General features: G+C 47.5%; 2 protein-coding genes across 2 annotated transcripts; both read right to left on the minus strand.

The window, feature by feature from the left end:
• Positions 1–723: 723 nt before the first annotated feature.
• On the minus strand, positions 724–8,836 carry LOC120680715 (ABC transporter G family member 1-like). Its single transcript, XM_039962236.1, has 8 exons — positions 8,548–8,836; positions 8,317–8,396; positions 7,739–8,203; positions 2,221–2,307; positions 1,983–2,108; positions 1,703–1,894; positions 1,533–1,619; positions 724–1,441 (listed from the first exon to the last, which is right to left on the minus strand). The coding sequence occupies exons 1-8, from the start codon at positions 8,789–8,791 to the stop codon at positions 821–823; spliced, it is 1,902 nt and encodes a 633-aa protein (XP_039818170.1). The 5' UTR covers positions 8,792–8,836; the 3' UTR covers positions 724–820.
• A 5,374-nt stretch (positions 8,837–14,210) lies between these two features.
• On the minus strand, positions 14,211–16,481 carry LOC120680954 (subtilisin-like protease 4). The gene has a single exon (XM_039962517.1). It carries the CDS (start codon positions 16,479–16,481, stop codon positions 14,211–14,213), a length of 2,271 nt encoding a protein of 756 aa, XP_039818451.1.
• Positions 16,482–17,626: the final 1,145 nt, after the last annotated feature.

A 17,626-nucleotide genomic window follows, 5' to 3' on the forward strand; every position in this document is an offset into this window, starting at 1 on the left:
ACCGCTATGTCTTGCTTCGTAGCCTATATAAGCCTTCCCCCCTTGTCACTTGAGCTGCCTTGACATCCTAAATACTTAAGGGCAGCACCCTAGAGATGTTGTAAGAGAGTTTGAACCGAGAGAAGATTTAATGCCCATGATTTGAAGCTACAAAGAATAAGTTCATGTGAGAGTAGAAAGTGTGCTTGTAGCTTAGGAACAACTTAGTATAGGTCAAGCAAAATTAATCTTAAAGGCTCATTACTGTTGATGTTTGACAGTGCCTAGATGGTCTTGTGACCTGAAGGTTCTCGGTGAGCTATTGGAGATTGTGGAAGTCCTAAGACGAAGATTGTATATGGTGTCAAACTCATCATTCTGGAGATGGAGAAGGAGCACTAAGCACTTGAGTCGATATAGCTGAAGGGAGCATAGTGGGTGCTCCATCAAATCCTTGAAACAAAGTAAAAAATTTCGTAGGTTAATGATTGCTAGAAATTGGAAAAAAAACCGCAGTGCATCCTCTTTCTTACGCCACGGTCATGAAGAGTCAGGCACTTTGTCGTTACCTAATTTGGCTGTGGGTCATATTTGATAAACTCGGTCCTATGGATATGATGCCACTTTACAAACAAAATTACGGATTCGTGTCAGAGTGGTCACAAATGTAAAATAACATCATTAAATTGCAAGCTACATGCATAGCCAATTTCAAAATTATGATATCCAGAAAGAATTATCGTATCCAAAAACAAATTTAAATTTAATTTAAACATAATTGATAGGACAATTGTTATATTGTGACCATAATTGATAAGCCACTAAATATAAATTAACATCATTAAATTTTCATACATTGACACTTGATAATCGGTCCACGCATCTCAGTCAACTTTATCATAGCCAAGAAAGCTGCCCGGTAGATTATAACCATTGCACACAAAATTGCAAGATCTACCCACTTAGAGTAGCCCATCTCCACTTGTAATTTCTTTAGTACGTGGTCACCTTCCGTGAGAGGTCCATTAGGATTGAGTTGGTCTCCAAATGCTAATCCAAGGAATTCGTTCTTGTATAATCCATGCATTCCGTACTTGTGATAGGAGATGAAGTACATTGGGTACTTCCACACAGGTTTTGGGAGGTCATCAGGGAACCTGAAGAATCCACAACTGAGAAGCAGGAGCGCTTGTATTCCAGCTCCAAGGGCGACGCCAAGGATAATATCGGGCACCATGGCTGCAACCATCATTATCAGTCCCTCCACTAGCATTGTACTTGCCCACAATACTGCCACAAAGTAGATGAAATGGTCCATTCCTCGTTGGAGACCAGTCATGTAGTATATTATTGCACCTGGTATTATGCACATTAATCCTAAGAATGGAGCTGATGAGAGTGTGTTGGAGATCACAAATGCAGTGGCACCATAATGCCCATTCAACCTTTCCTTTCGAAATACCTGAATTCCCAAAGGAAAAAAGTTCTTTATTTTAAAAACTGCAGAATTTCAGTTTCTTGCGGACAATTGAAGAGTTTCATTAGAATAACACCTTCATATCCTCTGCAAAAGATGGGAATCCTCCAAGTGAAGTCATTGTCAATATTGTTGTTATACACATGATCAGTGATATTCTAGCCTGGAATGCGTATGTTATTAGTTATTGATTTTTCTCTTTCTGTCTCATATGGTTTCCGCTACATATTAAATTGTACGACTTACCTGGATGGATCCCATACTAGTGTCGCCAATATTGTAGAAAATACTGCCAATGCAGAAGCAGACACAATTGAAAATTGAAAATCTCAACCAGTAGTAGGCTATGTCTCGGTGCATATTGACACTCGATCTTTTGATGAGCACAAGCAATTTGGTGAACAAACCAGCTTGCCTTTCCTTAATTAATGGCAGAACCTGTAAAAAATAAATAAAAAAATAAAGCTCTTTATGTGTTTGGCCAAGCTCACCTTATTTGAAGGAATGAACTAATTAAAAGATTTACATCATTCTCTGTCCCCATGATCTGAATGTTGGTTGCCAAATTATGGAGAGATCTGAAAGAGGTAACGAGAGTTTCAATAGCTTCAGCTGCACTTGGAGACTTGAGACTGGATCCGCTTTTTATTTCCTGTTCCACCAAATCACGTTAATACTATACAGAATGTATATGTATTACCATTTTTTTATTTCTAGATAGTACAATCTTTCTAATAAACGATTTAAGAGTCAAAGGTGTATACCTCGTCAAAATCTTTGTTTATAATTCGTAGGTAGTGATCAGAAGGATTCCTCCTCAAGGGGCATGGAAAGCCATTGGATGTGAAGAACTATAACATTGTAGAGAGACAAGGAAAGCCATCAGTACTGAAGAACACCCAAAAGTTCTGTGTCCGCAACATATATTGAACATAACAATAGTACTGATTTCCACTTTTTGCATTCTAAGGGGCCGTTTAGTTCCAAAGGCAAAAATTTTTGGATGTCTCGTCGTGTGTTTGACCAGATGTCGGGAGGGTTTTTCGGACACTAATTAAAAAACTAATTTCAGAACTCACTTGGAAACCACGATACGAATCTTTTGAGGCCTTTGACCGCAGCATTAGCACATGTGGGTTACTGTAGCACTTATGGCTAATCATGCACTAATTAGGCTTAAAAAATTCGTCTCGTCGTGTACATCCAAACTGTGTAATTAGTTTTGTTATTTAATTACATTTAGTACTTCATACATGTGTTTAAAGGGGAGGTGAAAATTTTTGGTAACTAAATGGCCCCTAAAAAGATTGAAGACCCCTTTGGCCCTAAAACTACCTTTGAGTTTGAGCACCCCCAAAATCCTACCTACTTGAACTCTCAAAACCGTTCAGACTACCCCCCCCCCCCTAAATTGGGTTTTGAAGTGGATTTTGCTTATGTGGTATGTGGGTTCCACATGGCAGATTATTCCACCTTAATGTTTTGCCATTTCACTTACATTGGGCCCACCTACAAACCCCATTTTTTGTGTTCTGCTTAATGTTGAACGACACCAACATTCAACGGGCAGTTCTCCGACTGTTGAGGAGGTCGAGTCGAACAAGAAATTCTTATATAGCTTGGGCGAGTTTGACACACCCATCCAAAAACAACATAACCCACAAACCAATCTGGATGACAAATTTAATCCATAACATAATTCAATCAAATGAGATGTAACAAGCGAATGAGATGAATTTCCACTACCGCCTAGGCTCAGATGATTTTCAAGGATGTCTCTGTTGAGTAGCCATAGAGGCTACAGATGGTCTTTGAAGGGAGTCAAGTTGACCGTCAAGACAGAGGAGGCAGTTGAGGGGGGTGCTAGTGGATGGATATCCCCTTGTGATGCTATCGAGAGAGAGAGAGAGAGAGAGAGAGAGAGAGAGAGAGAGAGAGAGAGAGAGAGAGAGAGAGAGAGAGAGAGAGAGAGAGAGATGGTGACTCGATGAACTAGGGAATCATCAAGGATCTGAGCTAGATGAGGATTGAGATTTGATGGGGAGGAGGAAAAGTCGTATTTAGGAGGTGGATGTGAATTAGCCCTGGAGGATGAGGCGACAGAGTGGTTGTACTTAGCGACAAGGTCCTCATCGATGGAGATGGAGATGGAGATTAGTGAGTTGAGGTTCTCATTGGAGATCTGGTTCTAGAGCGTGAGGGCCAGCGACCAAGAACTAACTGCAAGAGGAACTTATGCATCAACCATCCAATCATGAGGTTGTGCAAAAAGCGAAGTCAGCCTCTGCCACCAGCCACCTCCGCAGAGGATGGGATGAGAGAAAACAAGAAGTGGATTTGAGAAAGGGGAGGAAGGGATGGGGCCTTCCTCCAGGGAGAGAGAGCTTACTGGGGCTAGTGTCGGACATCACAAAAAAAATAATCTTAACTCCAACATCTAGGACCCACATGCTACGTGTTCACCATGTCAACAAAAACAACCTGGGAAACCACTTCAAAATTTCCTTGGGGGCAATATGAATGATTTTGGGAGTTGGATTGATGATTTTTGTGTTTCGAGTTCATGTCCTTTTCAAACAAAGAGATAAATTTGAGGGTGGGTTGTCCTTTACTCTTCTAAAGATAAATATGTTGTTTAGCCTACAACCTAGAAAATTTGAGGGTGGGTTGTCCTTTACTCTCTAAAGATAAATATGTTGTTTAGCCTACTACCTAGTTTGGACCCCATTTTAGGAATAGTCACTAGAAAATATGGGTGTTTGTGCTCCCAGTCACTACCAAAAACTCGTAATTTGTCGTGTGCCAAATACTTTGTCGTGTGCAATATATTGGGCACAAGGCATATCGGTTCTTTGCCATGTGCTGCCAAGAAGGAACATGGTAAAGCCAAGGCACATGGCAGAAAATCCAGTTTATCGTGTGCTCAAAAATAATGCACACGGCAAAGATTCGCTTTTGTCGTGTGCCACCACAAAAACGCATGACAAAAGGCGCTCACATGCGTGCCACGTGCAGCCGCCATTAGGACCAGTGGGGGACAGCGATGGCTGTTTACATTTGTCGTGTGCTCCCGAAGGGCACACGGCAAAGAGAACCTTTTGCCACATGTGTCCTACAGGTAGCACACGGCGAACACCGCTCACGTGCGCCCCACACGCTCCGACCGTTAGGAAGATCGACGGCCACCGACGAACGTTAAAGTTTGCCGTGTGCCACCAACGGCACACGGCAAACACCTATTTTCGCCGTGTGTTCTACGCTTGGCACATGGCAAACACTTGTTTTTGCCATGTGCTCGCCACTTGGCACACCGCAAATCACATCAAATTTTTTTCTCTTCCCGTATCAAAACTTTTTCTACACTCCACATACACTATTTGGTACTCACTGTTAAAATTTGTTACATTTTTTAATATGCTTTCTATATTTAACAAATTTCTTGTATTTAAAGATTTTTATCATATAAGTGAAATTTGAAGTGCAAGCGCATAAAATAATATATCAAAGTTATTGGAAAAATGATATTTGTGTTTCTCAATCGTGTTTAAGACCTTATCCATGAAATGAAAGAAAATTTTTAACATTTTGTTCCCAAAGCATGCCTAGGAACATGCGACCGAATTGTTTTAAAATTCTATAAAATTCGTATGATGTTTGAAAATCATGAAATTTGTCAAAAGCTCAGCATATCATACATGGATGTTATGGTAAAAATATTAGGAGGTTTCGCACATTTTGTCACGTATAGTGCTTTGAAGAATCACACAATAAGTTTCATAGAGTTGATAAGTACGTGGTCTAGTTTGTAAGTGAAGTGATGTTTGAATTGAGATTTGACTTCAAAAAGTTTTCTATAAGGAGTAGACGACATAAATTGCTTCATGTTAATTTTTGGTAATTTTCTGAATCTGTTTGATAATTTAAAGCATTAACTGGAATTATTAAATTTTAATTGATATAAATAGATTTTGATCTATAACTCCATTAACTAAAACAATTAAGTGAGTGTAAAACTGTATTTCATATTATTGAGTCCAATGTTGAGTGATTTTATTAAGGTTTTTTCAAATTTTAATAGTACAACTTTGGAAAAATACATTTTGGAATAGGAGGAAAAGAAATTGAAAAAATCTTTGCCATGTGCCCAGGGTGCGGCACATGGCAAAAGTCGAGATTTGCTGTGTGCCCTGGATCAGGCGCATGGCAAAAATCCTATTTGTCGTGTGCTTTGGATCTAGGGCACACGGTGAACCCCTCGTCCTCTAACACCGAGCGTAGCCCACCACTCACACACACTCACACTTCACACACTCTGACACACACGGTTAAGAACAAATGCAGGCGCTGAGTGCTCCCAGTTCATGGGATGAGTTTTGGTCCATAAGGGCAAGGCGTCCGAGGTCACCTTCCACCCGAATGACCCCCTGTTGGTGTACACCAATCCCTCTATCTACACTCGCATCGGTGAGTACACCGCGGCGGGAAGGCAGGTATATGGGCCAAAGTGGGATCCAAGCGCCCAACCCTCTTGATGGACAACTCGTCATAAGGGGGGGAGGCAGGAAGCATGGCCGATATTTTATCGGCGACAGGACTCTAGACATGGCCAGTACTCCCACTCTTCCTCAGGTTCGAGCAAGGAGCACGAGCAGTAGCCTAGCCATACGCCCATTGCGCAGCTCCAAGTGCAGGAACCTCAGGTTATTTCTGATTTATTCATCGTTCATTCACTTTGTACATATTACATTATAACATTTGGATGAAAAATTGTAGGCCCGGCTGACAGCGCAAAAGGAGGCATACGAGGTGGCGTTTGCCGAAGAGAAGGGCATACGGCAGCTGGAGACTACGAGGCAGAATGCCGAGGTTCAGCGGCAGATGGCCTAGATGTACAATTACATTCATGGTCTTTCTGTTCAAATAGATCAACCCCCAACCAGCGATGATGTTCCCTCCGATTCCAGCTCTGGCTCCTGCAACTCCTTCTGTGAGCCACTTCGCAACCTTGTACTTTCATTTCAAGTATTACAGACTTAGAGAATATAGAGACTTCGAGAATTAGAGAACGTAGAGACTTAGTGACTTAGAGAACTTAACGAACCTGATTCTTGTCACACATTCAATCTATTCTCCTCTGCAGAATCCATCGGTGGCATCGAATACGTCAGAAATGGCACCGGGCATGTCACCGACGTTTCCCACACAGCAGTTGTTCCCACCTTAGTTTGGGGGCCCACCACCATTCGAGCCACCTCCTTAGCTTGTGGACTTGTAGTACTAGCTTGTGGACTTTTGGAACTTGCATTGTGTCAATTGTGAACTTGTACTAGCTTGTGGACTCTTGGATTTGTGCTGCTTGTGAACTTGTGACATTGCGGATTTATGTGTCATCGAACTTATGAATTTATCTATATATATCATGCATGTGATGCTTGTTTCGATATATGTATCATGCTTGTGCATTTTGTTTGAGTGGGGACCTTTAAATGCAAAAAATCAACCAAAACGGGATTTTTTTTGTCACTTTGCCGTGTGCATCAACCACGGCACACGGCAATGCCACCGTTTCTGTCACTCTTGAATGTCAGTTTGGCGTGTTGTGGCGCAACACACGGCAAAGCGGCCAAACTTTGTCGTGTGCCTCATGCAGGGCACATGGCAAAGTTTGAAATTTTGTCATGGCGCACGTCAAAGTCACCCTTCCCGCCATCGCCTCTATCCCCGCGTCGTTTAAACGTTTGTCTTGTGCCATCTGACAGGCACATGGCAAAACCGCCGTCTGCGACGGCCGTCTCCGTCCCGGCGCCATTTGATGATTTATTTTGTGGTATACTAGAAATTACACACGGCAAACACATTTGTTGTGTGCCCGATAAATGGTACATGGCAAAATGGTCTTCGCCATCACGCTGGCTACCATGTTGGCTTTGCCGTGTGCGGCCGACGGCGAATGATTTGCCGTGTGTTATAAGACCTTCTCCGTGCGCCTCAAATCACATGGCAAAGTAGCAGACTCCGTAGTGAGTCCTTCCCTTGGATTCAAATAAACTCTAAAAGGACAGTTTCCCAAAAGGAAAGAGTTGTAGAATGATTGTTCGTCACAATACGATACTGTTAGTCATTAATTAAGTTGTAATCTGTGAAAAGGTAACGATTAGGTATTTGATACTGGGCACGACTCTGAAGTATTTAGTATTTGTCAATTTTTATGGCTTAGCAAATGAGGAGGTGCACGAGACGTAATTTTAAAAAACAAATCCAACCGGTAAAAAGACTACTAACCTCAGCTGCCTCAGGAGTTGGCCCAAAGTACACCATCCTACCATTGGCAAGCAGGCAGAGCCCATTGAAGAGGTCGAACACCTCCGTGCTTGGCTGGTGAATGGCGGCGACCACCGTTGTCCCCGTGGTCCTCGCGAGCCTTGCGATGTGCGCCATGACATGGTACGCAGCGGCGCTGTCGAGCCCGCTGGTGGGCTCGTCGAGGAAGAGCAGGCGCGGCGACGCGAGCAGCTCCATGCAGATGCTCACTCGCTTCCGCTCCCCGCCGCTGATGCCCTTGCACACCCGGCCGCCGATCCGCGAGCAGGCCACCGCGGCCAGCCCCATCTCCCGGATGGCGCGGTCCGCGCGCGCCAGCTTCTTGGCCAGCGGCATGGAACCCGGCAGCTGGAGCTGCGCCGAGTAGTGGATGGCTTCTCTCACCGTCAGCGTGGTCATCAGCGTGTTCTCCTGGGTTACATAGGCCTGTGGCAACATTCATCATGTAGTAATTCAGCAGCTTTGCTAATGCGAAATGAAATACCGTGAGAATTATGGTGTCGATCACTCAGATTACACGAAGGATTTGAAGGTCTTACCGAGGTGCCGTAAGAAAGCCTCTTCCGTTGGCCATTGATCAAGATGTCGCCTGTGCCATTCATGTCTACACCGAGTCGACCTGTATTTGCATTAATTCAATGGGGAATACTGATGATGCCACCTGCTCTAAGTTTTCTACTTCCAAGAAATAGAGGAAATCTTCGTAACCGAGATCCTGCTTACACAATTTGTGAAGTGAATGAACGAAAGGTATAGTGTAGCTGTGTTACCAGACAGGGTGTCGAGAAGCGTGGTCTTGCCGCTGCCGGAGGCTCCCATGAGAGCCAGCACTTGGCCGGGGCGGGCGCAGCCGGTGATCCTGTCGAGAATCTGCTTGTGCCTCCTCGTCTCGTCGATAGCCGACACCGAAACATCCCGCCAGGTGAGGAAAACCCCGTGGCCGGCCGTCCCGTGCTCGCCGCCGACGTTGAGCGGCGTCGTCGGGCACGGCGTTGGTGTCCAACGCCGCAGCATCGCCGATGACACCGCCACAGGTAGCTTCTCGCAGCGGCTGGTCAGCTGCTTCCCTTCCCTTGAGATCTATGTCACCAAATCAGAGTCTCATAAAATTAAACTATGGGTTAGTCAAACTAGGACAAATATAAATATATAATCATAAATGATGAGCCACGTCGCCAAGTAGCTCTCCGTTGAAATTGCAGTTGCCTCGTATTAAAAGAGCTCCACAGAAGCGTGATCATGCTTGGCAAGGTGCGCTACGCATGTGGCTCGAAAGTAATTTATATCTTGTTGACATGGGAGTATGCGACTTGATACGGAGTAGAATAGAACGTGCAGGCCATGTGAAATATCTTAACTTGCATGATGGCCGTACGTTGGTACGAGTAATATAATAGATCTACATAATATCATCAACTTTATACTTATTCCCTCCATTTATAGGCCGTGTCGTGATCATGCGAGACATTGATTGTCCGGATTCTGATTGGGATTCCAGTTGATTTGTCCGAGTTCCAATTAGGATTCTGATTGGTTTTTTCAGATTCAGATTAGGATTCCGATTGATTTGTCCGGATTATCATTAGGATTCCAATTGACGGACCAACAAAACATTGCTTGCTTTAGAAATAACAACATAGTGTCCGTGCATCGCTACAGGTGATATAATAAATCTACACAAAAACACCAACTTTGTGCCCATTCACTACTTTGTACAGGCTGTGTTGTCATTATTTGAGGCATTGATTGTTCGGGATCCGATTGAGATTCGGATTGATTTATCCGGGTTCCGATTATGATTCAAATTGATTATCCAAGTTCCAATTAGAATTCTGATTGACAAAAGGCTAGTCCGACTCCCATACAGAAAGAACTAAGATCCACCAATCAATGATATAAGACGAACCAAACCAAAAAATTAGGTGAAAACCTTACTTATAATATGTTGCTGGAAACACAACACACTCTAGGATAAGCTTCTGTTTTTTCACATTGCCTCCATGTTTTGTCAAGGATTCCAAGTTGTTCCTAGGATAAGTGTATTATCACCAGTTGACTGATGTCATCTTGATGATTAGAGTGGGTTTTGGGTGGTGAATTGGAGTTGGCTTTTCGCATAGTTTTTTAAGGCTACCATTCACCCTCCCTCTAGTCGCTCATTCCAGTCCCACAATCTCCTTGCTACTGCATGCACAAAAAAGGCTGGGTAGAGAACCAAATGAAATTTTCAGTATTAAAAAAGAGTTAGTAATAGACACCATATGAATTTGATATCTACCAAATATGTCGCTCGAACGAAGAACAGGAGAAAGAAAGAGAAGCATAAACAACTGAAACTTCAAATCCAAATAACTCACTCAAAACTCCATGGTTTCATACCAAACTTGATCCATAGATGCACAACCTCAAGATCCTACAGATCCAAAAGGAAGTTTGCAGAAAGATCGAGTAAAACTCACCAATCAAAAATTGCAAGAAAAAGACACGAAAATGCATAAAAAGAAAAATGCTAGGAATCAAATATTAAGGAATCAATCTTCAATCTAGGAGGACACAAGGAGTTTAGGGCCTCCATTTCCAAGAAAAGTTTAGCACAAACTCTAATCCAAAAATTAGAAAACAAGAGGAGCAAATAAAATCTAGGGTTAGAGGGATGTCCTCCAACTAACCATGCCTATATAAGGTCTTTGGCGAACGATGAAACTACCCCTACTCTAAAAACAAGGATAACGGTCCAGATTTGTAGAACCAGTGGACGGACACGTCGGCTTCACGATTTTACTTCACCTCGACGCAAGCTTCGCGATGGCGCCACGTACCCTCCGTCTCCGCCATCCGGCCACACCAAACGCGCCCCCGGTTTTGAGGCCCAAACCAGTAAACCTACCTGTCTGGTGGTTTTGAGGCCTAAACCACCAAACCGACCATCTTCGCTTGGCTGCCACGCAACCGCCTTGTTGTCGATGCATGTCTAGTCTCCGCCAAGCCTCAAAAGCCTCCGTCCCACTTGACTCGACGACACCATCTTCATCCGTGCACATACTCTTTCTCTTCAGTGCACCACGTGGATCGCCCGTGACTCCGGCACCTGGACTCCTCAGGTCCGTCCAAGCCTACTCACGTTCATCCTTTACCACCTTTAGTTTATCGGCACAAACCTTTTGCTTGACCTTCACTAAATCTGTCGACCGCAACGTCGCATCCTGCACATGCACATTACGAGCCAAGAGACATCAAATTCACACAACGTTGTCAATCACTCATCATCCAGAGTTGACCATCATTGGTCCTCAGATCATACTACTAACAGTTAGATAGCTGCTAGCAAAGTGTACTAGAAGCACTAGCAAATGCAGAGCGACAAATGCAGACAATGAAATTGCAACAGCCATTGTGAACTCCTAAAGGTCCTACATTAGTGTAGTGCACAAGAACAAATTTACATAAGAGCAACTCTAACTTGACATAGCAAATAAACTTTATATAAACTCTATACAAAAGAACAAACTTGAAGTGCTATAAAACGGAGAATCTGATAACATAACAGCAAGCGTATGATGAGAACCTCTTGAGATATGCTTGTATGAAGATCTTGAGAAATACCTCATCAACATGATCTCCTCCTACCATGATGAGAACCTCATCTTCTCCGGTGAGGACATCAACTTCCGTGAGCTCCAATTCTGGTTTGGGGTTTGGGGGGCTGGGGGAGGGAGGGAGGGGGATCTATGCTTGTAGTGTCTAGAAGAATGAGGGGATACTGTTGGACCGGCGATGGTGGTGGGTTGTGGGCGGTGATGGTGCCGGTGGGGGTGGTAGGGGAAACCGGTTGGGCAGTGCCAGCGGCGGGGGGATCAAGTGGAGGTGGACGGAGTGGGGGAGTGGAGGGGGAGGAGACTCCGACACCGGTGAGGTGGGTGCTGGTGGCAAGGGTGGAGCCAGGTGGACGAGCGCCAAATTACTTGAAGAGAAGTTAGCTCCTCTAAAAATTAGCCAACTTCCTAGCTAAAGATCAGTACATTAGCCCTCCAAACCCAACTAATGAGGGCTAATTTCTCGCAGCAGATAGCAAAATACCAAAATACCCTTACCAAAAGTTATTCTCTAGCTGTGTGTGCGTGGTACAGAGGTATAAATGACTTTTGTGATAGTAAAACATCTAAAGTTTAGCTTAGACATCCAAAGAGAACGAAACATTTTAGCCATGTCTAAACTTTAGCCATAGCTAAACTTTAGTTTGAGACCATCCAAACAGGTCATTAATCCTAGTCGTGGAATCTAGCACGATTGCCTCACGGCTGACACCAGTATCCACACCGAGTCACCGAGTCAGAAAAAAAATAACACAAACAAATAATACTAACCACAGCAAACTCGAGTACTGTCATTGAGCCTTGTCATGGTAGTTTCATAGAGAAGGGAGGAAACTAATCCTAAACAACCAGCATCTCGGATCCTTCTGAATAATGATTTCACATGGAAACTCCTCTTCTCTTCAGTTACATTCCATGGCAGTAACCCAAGGGAGCTATGTACGCCTGCTAATGGGGTTGAACCAGCCCCAAATCCGCCCTACCCATATTTCAAGAGCCCTAACTACCACCCGCCCCGACCCACCCCGTCAGCCCAATGCCCCAACCCGCCCCAATCTGAAGTCATGACGGAAGATGATATGCGACTTACGCGCCGATCTACTACCATAGCGCCCCAATCCATCCCAAACCGTCTGTGTCGTCAACCCAACCTGCCCCAACCCATTTTATAGTGTCACCCGTTTCCACCCATCCAATAGTACATGTATTAAAACCCACCCAAAAAACCCGTCAAGCCCCGCCCCATTAGCAAGAGTAGAGCTACGACTCATTACAAAAAGCGAGCTCGATCAGAGGTAGAGGAGATGATCTATGAAGTTTTTGGCGCTGATATTAAAGGCATGTTTGGAAGCACTCCAACTTCAAAAAAAGCAGCTCCACTCCAGCAACTCCATTTTTTTGCAGCTCCACTCCACCAACTCCTCGGAAATATGGAGTTGTTGCACATATTTGGCTGATTGCAGTGCTCCAACTCTATAAAGATGATGACTTGTTGTGAATTGCCTATTTTAGTCTCCGTAAATGGGCTCACATGACACTCTCTTTTCTCCTCCTCCTCTTGCTCTCTCTATAGGCACCAGCACTTGCAAGACCAAGAATAACTGCATTCCATGACAGCACCATGAAGAATGGCACAGCACCCCCAATCAGTATGGCTCTACGTGCATCATACACCGAATCCCCAACAATCTTGCAGATAAACGGCGTGATGGCATGAAATCCAAGCGTGAGCACGGTCACCGGTATGGCCTGCAGGATCACACCTGGGCTCCAGCAAGTGTAGCCAAGAGATCTTAGCAAGCTACTCCGGCTGGCGGACACGCCGGTCACCACGTGCGCGGTGATGGAGACAAGCATCAGGCCACAGAGGGCACGGTTGGAGGCAAGCTGCTCAGCGTCCTCGCGTTGCTTCTTTCCCCAGCCTCCCTTCCCTCTACCGCTCCCACTTGCTTCTTCCTCCAGCCACATCATTAATAGAGCTCAAGCAGCTCAACTTCGTCAGCCAAATCTGCTCGATTCCCTCCATGAATTTCAAATCTCCCACGCTCGAGGCTCGCTCACCACCTTAGCTCCATCCCCAACCTCTCCTACACGAGCTCTGACCCCCCCCCCCCCCCACCTTGCTGGGAATCGAGGATTCCACGGGCGCCAGCCTCAAGTACTACCCCATCTCCACCTCACCGCCGAACTCCTAGCTCCGGCCACCGTTTTCCTCATCCTGTGGCTCAAATCGAATTTACGCGATGCACTGATGATCGTGCTCTCTTTGTTCTTGCACGTTCCATCCATTTCCACACCCGTTTCCGTGTCTCGCCACCGGCCAGCACCTTCGCACGCCGCGGACCGCCACGTGCGGCCCTGTGCCACGCCACAGTGCGCCACAAAAGCGTCCGGCCGTGCTGGACGTGAGGCCGCCCCTGCCCGCCGCCGGCGAGAGCGCGGCCACCACCACCGCGTGGTTTGGGTGGTGGCGGGAAAGGAGTGGTCAGAAGAAGGGGCGGTGCAGGAGATGGGGGAGACGCTCGAGAGGGGCTGGTTCTTTTTTTTTTAACCCGTAAGTTGTGTAAAAAGTGGTAGTAGTGGATAATTTTACTCTAACTCCATATGGACATCTGTAACATATATTTCTGGAGCACCCCTTAAGAAACTCCATAAAAATTTAGATATGTAATTTTTGCTATGTATCTAGATATAATATATTTATCTAGGTGTATACCAAACACTATGTATATTCATTTACCAAAACGACCTACAATTTTGAACGGAGCAAGTACCTTTACCAATTAGCCTATTAATGATGCTTTAATTAAGCAACCAAATACATGCAGTAGCTAATCCTCCTAAACCAATTTCAGTGTTCCATCAAGGACGACGATTGGACTGCGTACGGAGTACTTGCCGGAGACCCACCGGAGGCTGCCTTCCACCGTGCCATTGAAGGGATTGGCAGCTCTGCGGAACCTTACCGTGAAATCCATCTTCTGGTTCACAGTGCTGAACTGCAGCCTCGGCGGCACCACCTCGACCGCCACGGTATTCGGTGCCACGACCTCCGCCGTGTACACGGACACGGCCTCGCCGATGTTGGTCACCGTTCGCTTGGCCTCGACCACCGGCGCTGCCGGCGTGAGTGTCACCAGGAACGACGGATAGTTGAGGTCCTTGCCCTCGATCTTGCCGGAGGTTGCGCAGCTCGCGTTCCGTAGCGGCTGCGCGATGATGTCGTTGACGAAGCTGTCGTTGTACCCGAGGCCGCAGATGTAGCGGAGGTAGTCATTGGTTGTGAGGTCGTAGATGAGGCCCGGGTCTAGCGCCTTGGTGGGGTTCACCATCCCGGAGCCCATGAGGAGGTGTGACGCCGGCTTGCCGGTGATCTCGTCGGTGATCGGCGTGCCGTCCTGGTGCGTCACGTCGGCTGTTGTCATCAACGCCGACCTGATCGCGGAGGGCGACCACCCTGGGCGCGCTCGCTTCAGCACGGCTGTGATCCCCGAGAGGTGCGGCGCGGCCATGGATGTGCCGCTGAGCATGTCGAAGGTGCGGCTGGGCACGCCGGCGCTCCCGCCCGGGACGGCGGCGATGATGTTCGTGCCGGGGCCTGTGATGTCGGGTTTGAGCACGCCGAGGTTTGACATGTTGCAGGGGCCCCGTGAGGAGTACTCTGCGATGGCCGGCTGGAAGGCCGGGTCCAGCACAACGCCGGTGAAATAGAGGCTCGCCGTGGGGTTGGCCGTGGAGTTGACGTACGCCATGATCTTGGCGCCGTCGGCCTGGCTAACGCGTGCCGCCGCGATGGTCACGTTCCCCATGGCCCGTGTCGCGGCGCCCTCGGTCTCGTCGTTGAACATGATGATGCCCACGCCACCGGCAGCGCGGACCATCTCGCTGCGCATGGTAGGGCCCTCCGAGCGGTCACAGAGAACGATCTTCCCACGGACGTCGACGGCCTTGAGTGCGCCATTCTCGAACACGCCGGAGACGTACACGATCGGGGTTGCCTTGAGGGCCTTGTACCTCCTGTTGGCCTCGCCTTGGAACACCAGCCCATTGCCGAGCTTGACCGTGGAGATGACGCGCCGGGTCATGGTGCTCGCAGCCACGGTGAGCACCCAAGGCGCGCAGTTGGTGACGGTCCCGAGGTCCGAGCCGGCGTTTCCAGCGCTGGTGCTCACGAAGACGCCCGACATGACGGCCGAGAAGCTCCCGACGGCGGTGAGGTCCTTGTAGAACGGCTTCTGTGTGTCGTCCCCGGCCGAGATGGAGATGACGTCCACGCCGTCGACGAACGCGCCCTGCTCTATGGCGATGAGCTGCTTCGTGGACGGGCACGTGTCCTCGAAGCAGACCTCGTACGACGCCAGGTGCGCGCGCGGCGCCATGCCGGAGGCCGTGCCGACGCTCGACCGGAGCACCTGGACGTCGCTCACGAAGGCGCCCACGGCGGTGCTGGAGGTGTGCGTGCCGTGCTCCCCTGCCGTCTGCGACCGCCCGCCAATGAGCTTCTTGTTGCACGGCGCGCCCCCGAACTCGCACTTTCCCCGCCACTTGGCGGGCGGCGGCGGCATGCCGACGTCGGCGTAGGACACGTGGCGCGGGTCAATGCCGTTGTCGAGGACGGCGACGATGATGCCCTCTCCCATGCTGCGCGCCGCGGCCCACATGCCCGTCTGGGGCGTGCTCACCCCGAGCAGCGCCGGCGTGAACGTCGTCCTCAGCCGGTAGTCGACGTCCGGGATGGCGTCGACGCACCAGTTGAGCTTGCGCAGCTCGTCCAGCTGCTGCGTCGTGAGCCGCGCGGCGAACCCGCTCACGACGTGCTGGTACGAGTAGACGAGCTGCCCGCCGCCGTCCGGAGACCGCGCCTCTTCCAGGATCGTGCCGGCGCTGGTGTTCAGCAGGGAGGCGAGCAGCGAGGCGTGCCACTCGCGCAGCTTCTCGCCGTCCTCCTTGGGTCCATTGGCTCGGCAGACGACCACCAGGTACGTCGCCACGGCGTCGCCGCCAGCTCCACCGGTGGCGGCGGCGGCGTTGTCCCCGGCAGCGGCCTCTGGGGCGAGCAAGATGGCAAGGGCGGCGAGGGCCAAGAGGAGCGGTAGAGTTTGGATGTCCATGGCGGCGATTCGCACAAGCATCGATCTATCTGCTGGGGATGGAATTGAAGGAAGTGGAGAGCCGGCCTTGGGTTTTGATGGCGTGCTTTAAGGCCATGACCCAGCATGAACGTCCGTTTGGAGCAAGGAGCAGAGTATTGCGGGTGGTGATTCGCTATTCTTGGAGTAACCAAGCTCCAACTAGTGATCAGCTGCGGGCGACCCGGGCTAAGCAAAAACTGTTCGTGGTCAACCTGGTTATAAATACTTAAATCACGCAGGGAAGTCCCGGGTGAAAATTAAAAAAATATAACATTTTTCTATTTTTATCTAAAAACATTCTCACAATCAGTTTGTAAATATAAACTGGCTGTGATCGTGAAATCGGTTTCTACTAATAAACCACGATAGGCATGTGCGTCCGAAATGCAATAGACCAAAATCTATACTAGATTCTTGTATAGGGCAAGAACCAGCGGATCATAAAGTGTCGAGTAGGGTTGTGAGGGAGCATCACTCTCTTGTGTTCTTTTATAGTTGGGCTTAAAGAATTTACTGCCATTGTTTGAACGGTAGGATTTCGAGAGGATTCCTACCTATCTTATATATCCTTGGGTAGGGTTACAAGTTACCCGACAAGAACACCTAGTCGGCTACAAGGAAATGAATCGAACTCGGTTACATATGTTAAATCGTAACACCACGCGAGCCTCCATTAATGGGCTTCATATCTCCATATCCTCCAAGAATCAGTGTTAGCTTAAATGGTAAACACTAAACAGTTGCTCACCTACCGTCAGGGCCGTCTCCAGAAATTTGGGACCCTGGTGCGAAATGCAAATTGGGGCCCTAAAATTTTGTAAAAAATATTTTGTCTGATACTACTAATTAAGATTGAGCGGATGCTTGTATTCTTTGTCTCTTCTTAACTACTGCAAAAACAATTTGTAGGAAATATTTTTTTTCTAGAGACGGTTAAAATGTAACCTACTCCTACAAAGGAAGAGGGGCTACTGTAGCACCTGACCCGCCCCTAGAAAAGTATTTTTAGAGCTGGTGACACCATTACCCGCTCCTGAAAATAAAGCTCAACTTTAGGGGCGGATGACGCCTCCACGCGCCCCTTAAAGTTTTTGGATTAATCTAATGACTAATTAAACCACTAG

Source organism: Panicum virgatum, chromosome 7N (genome assembly GCF_016808335.1).
Source record: "Panicum virgatum strain AP13 chromosome 7N, P.virgatum_v5, whole genome shotgun sequence".
In the NCBI taxonomy this organism is placed as follows: Eukaryota; Viridiplantae; Streptophyta; class Magnoliopsida; order Poales; family Poaceae; genus Panicum; species Panicum virgatum.

What these genes read in the sequence shown, in the direction of transcription:
- LOC120680715 (XM_039962236.1), bottom strand. Translation starts at nt 8,791, where the DNA reads ATGCTGCGGCGTTGGACACCAACGCCGTGCCCGACGACGCCGCTCAAC. An exon ending in GCTTCTCGACACCCTGTCTG is followed by an intron (nt 8,397 to 8,547) that starts GTAACACAGCTA and finishes ATGCAAATACAG; the next exon opens with GTCGACTCGGTGTAGACATG. An exon ending in TCATGGGGACAGAGAATGAT is followed by an intron (nt 1,895 to 1,982) that starts GTAAATCTTTTA and finishes TATTTTTTACAG; the next exon opens with GTTCTGCCATTAATTAAGGA.
- LOC120680954 (XM_039962517.1), bottom strand. Translation starts at nt 16,481, where the DNA reads ATGGACATCCAAACTCTACCGCTCCTCTTGGCCCTCGCCGCCCTTGCC.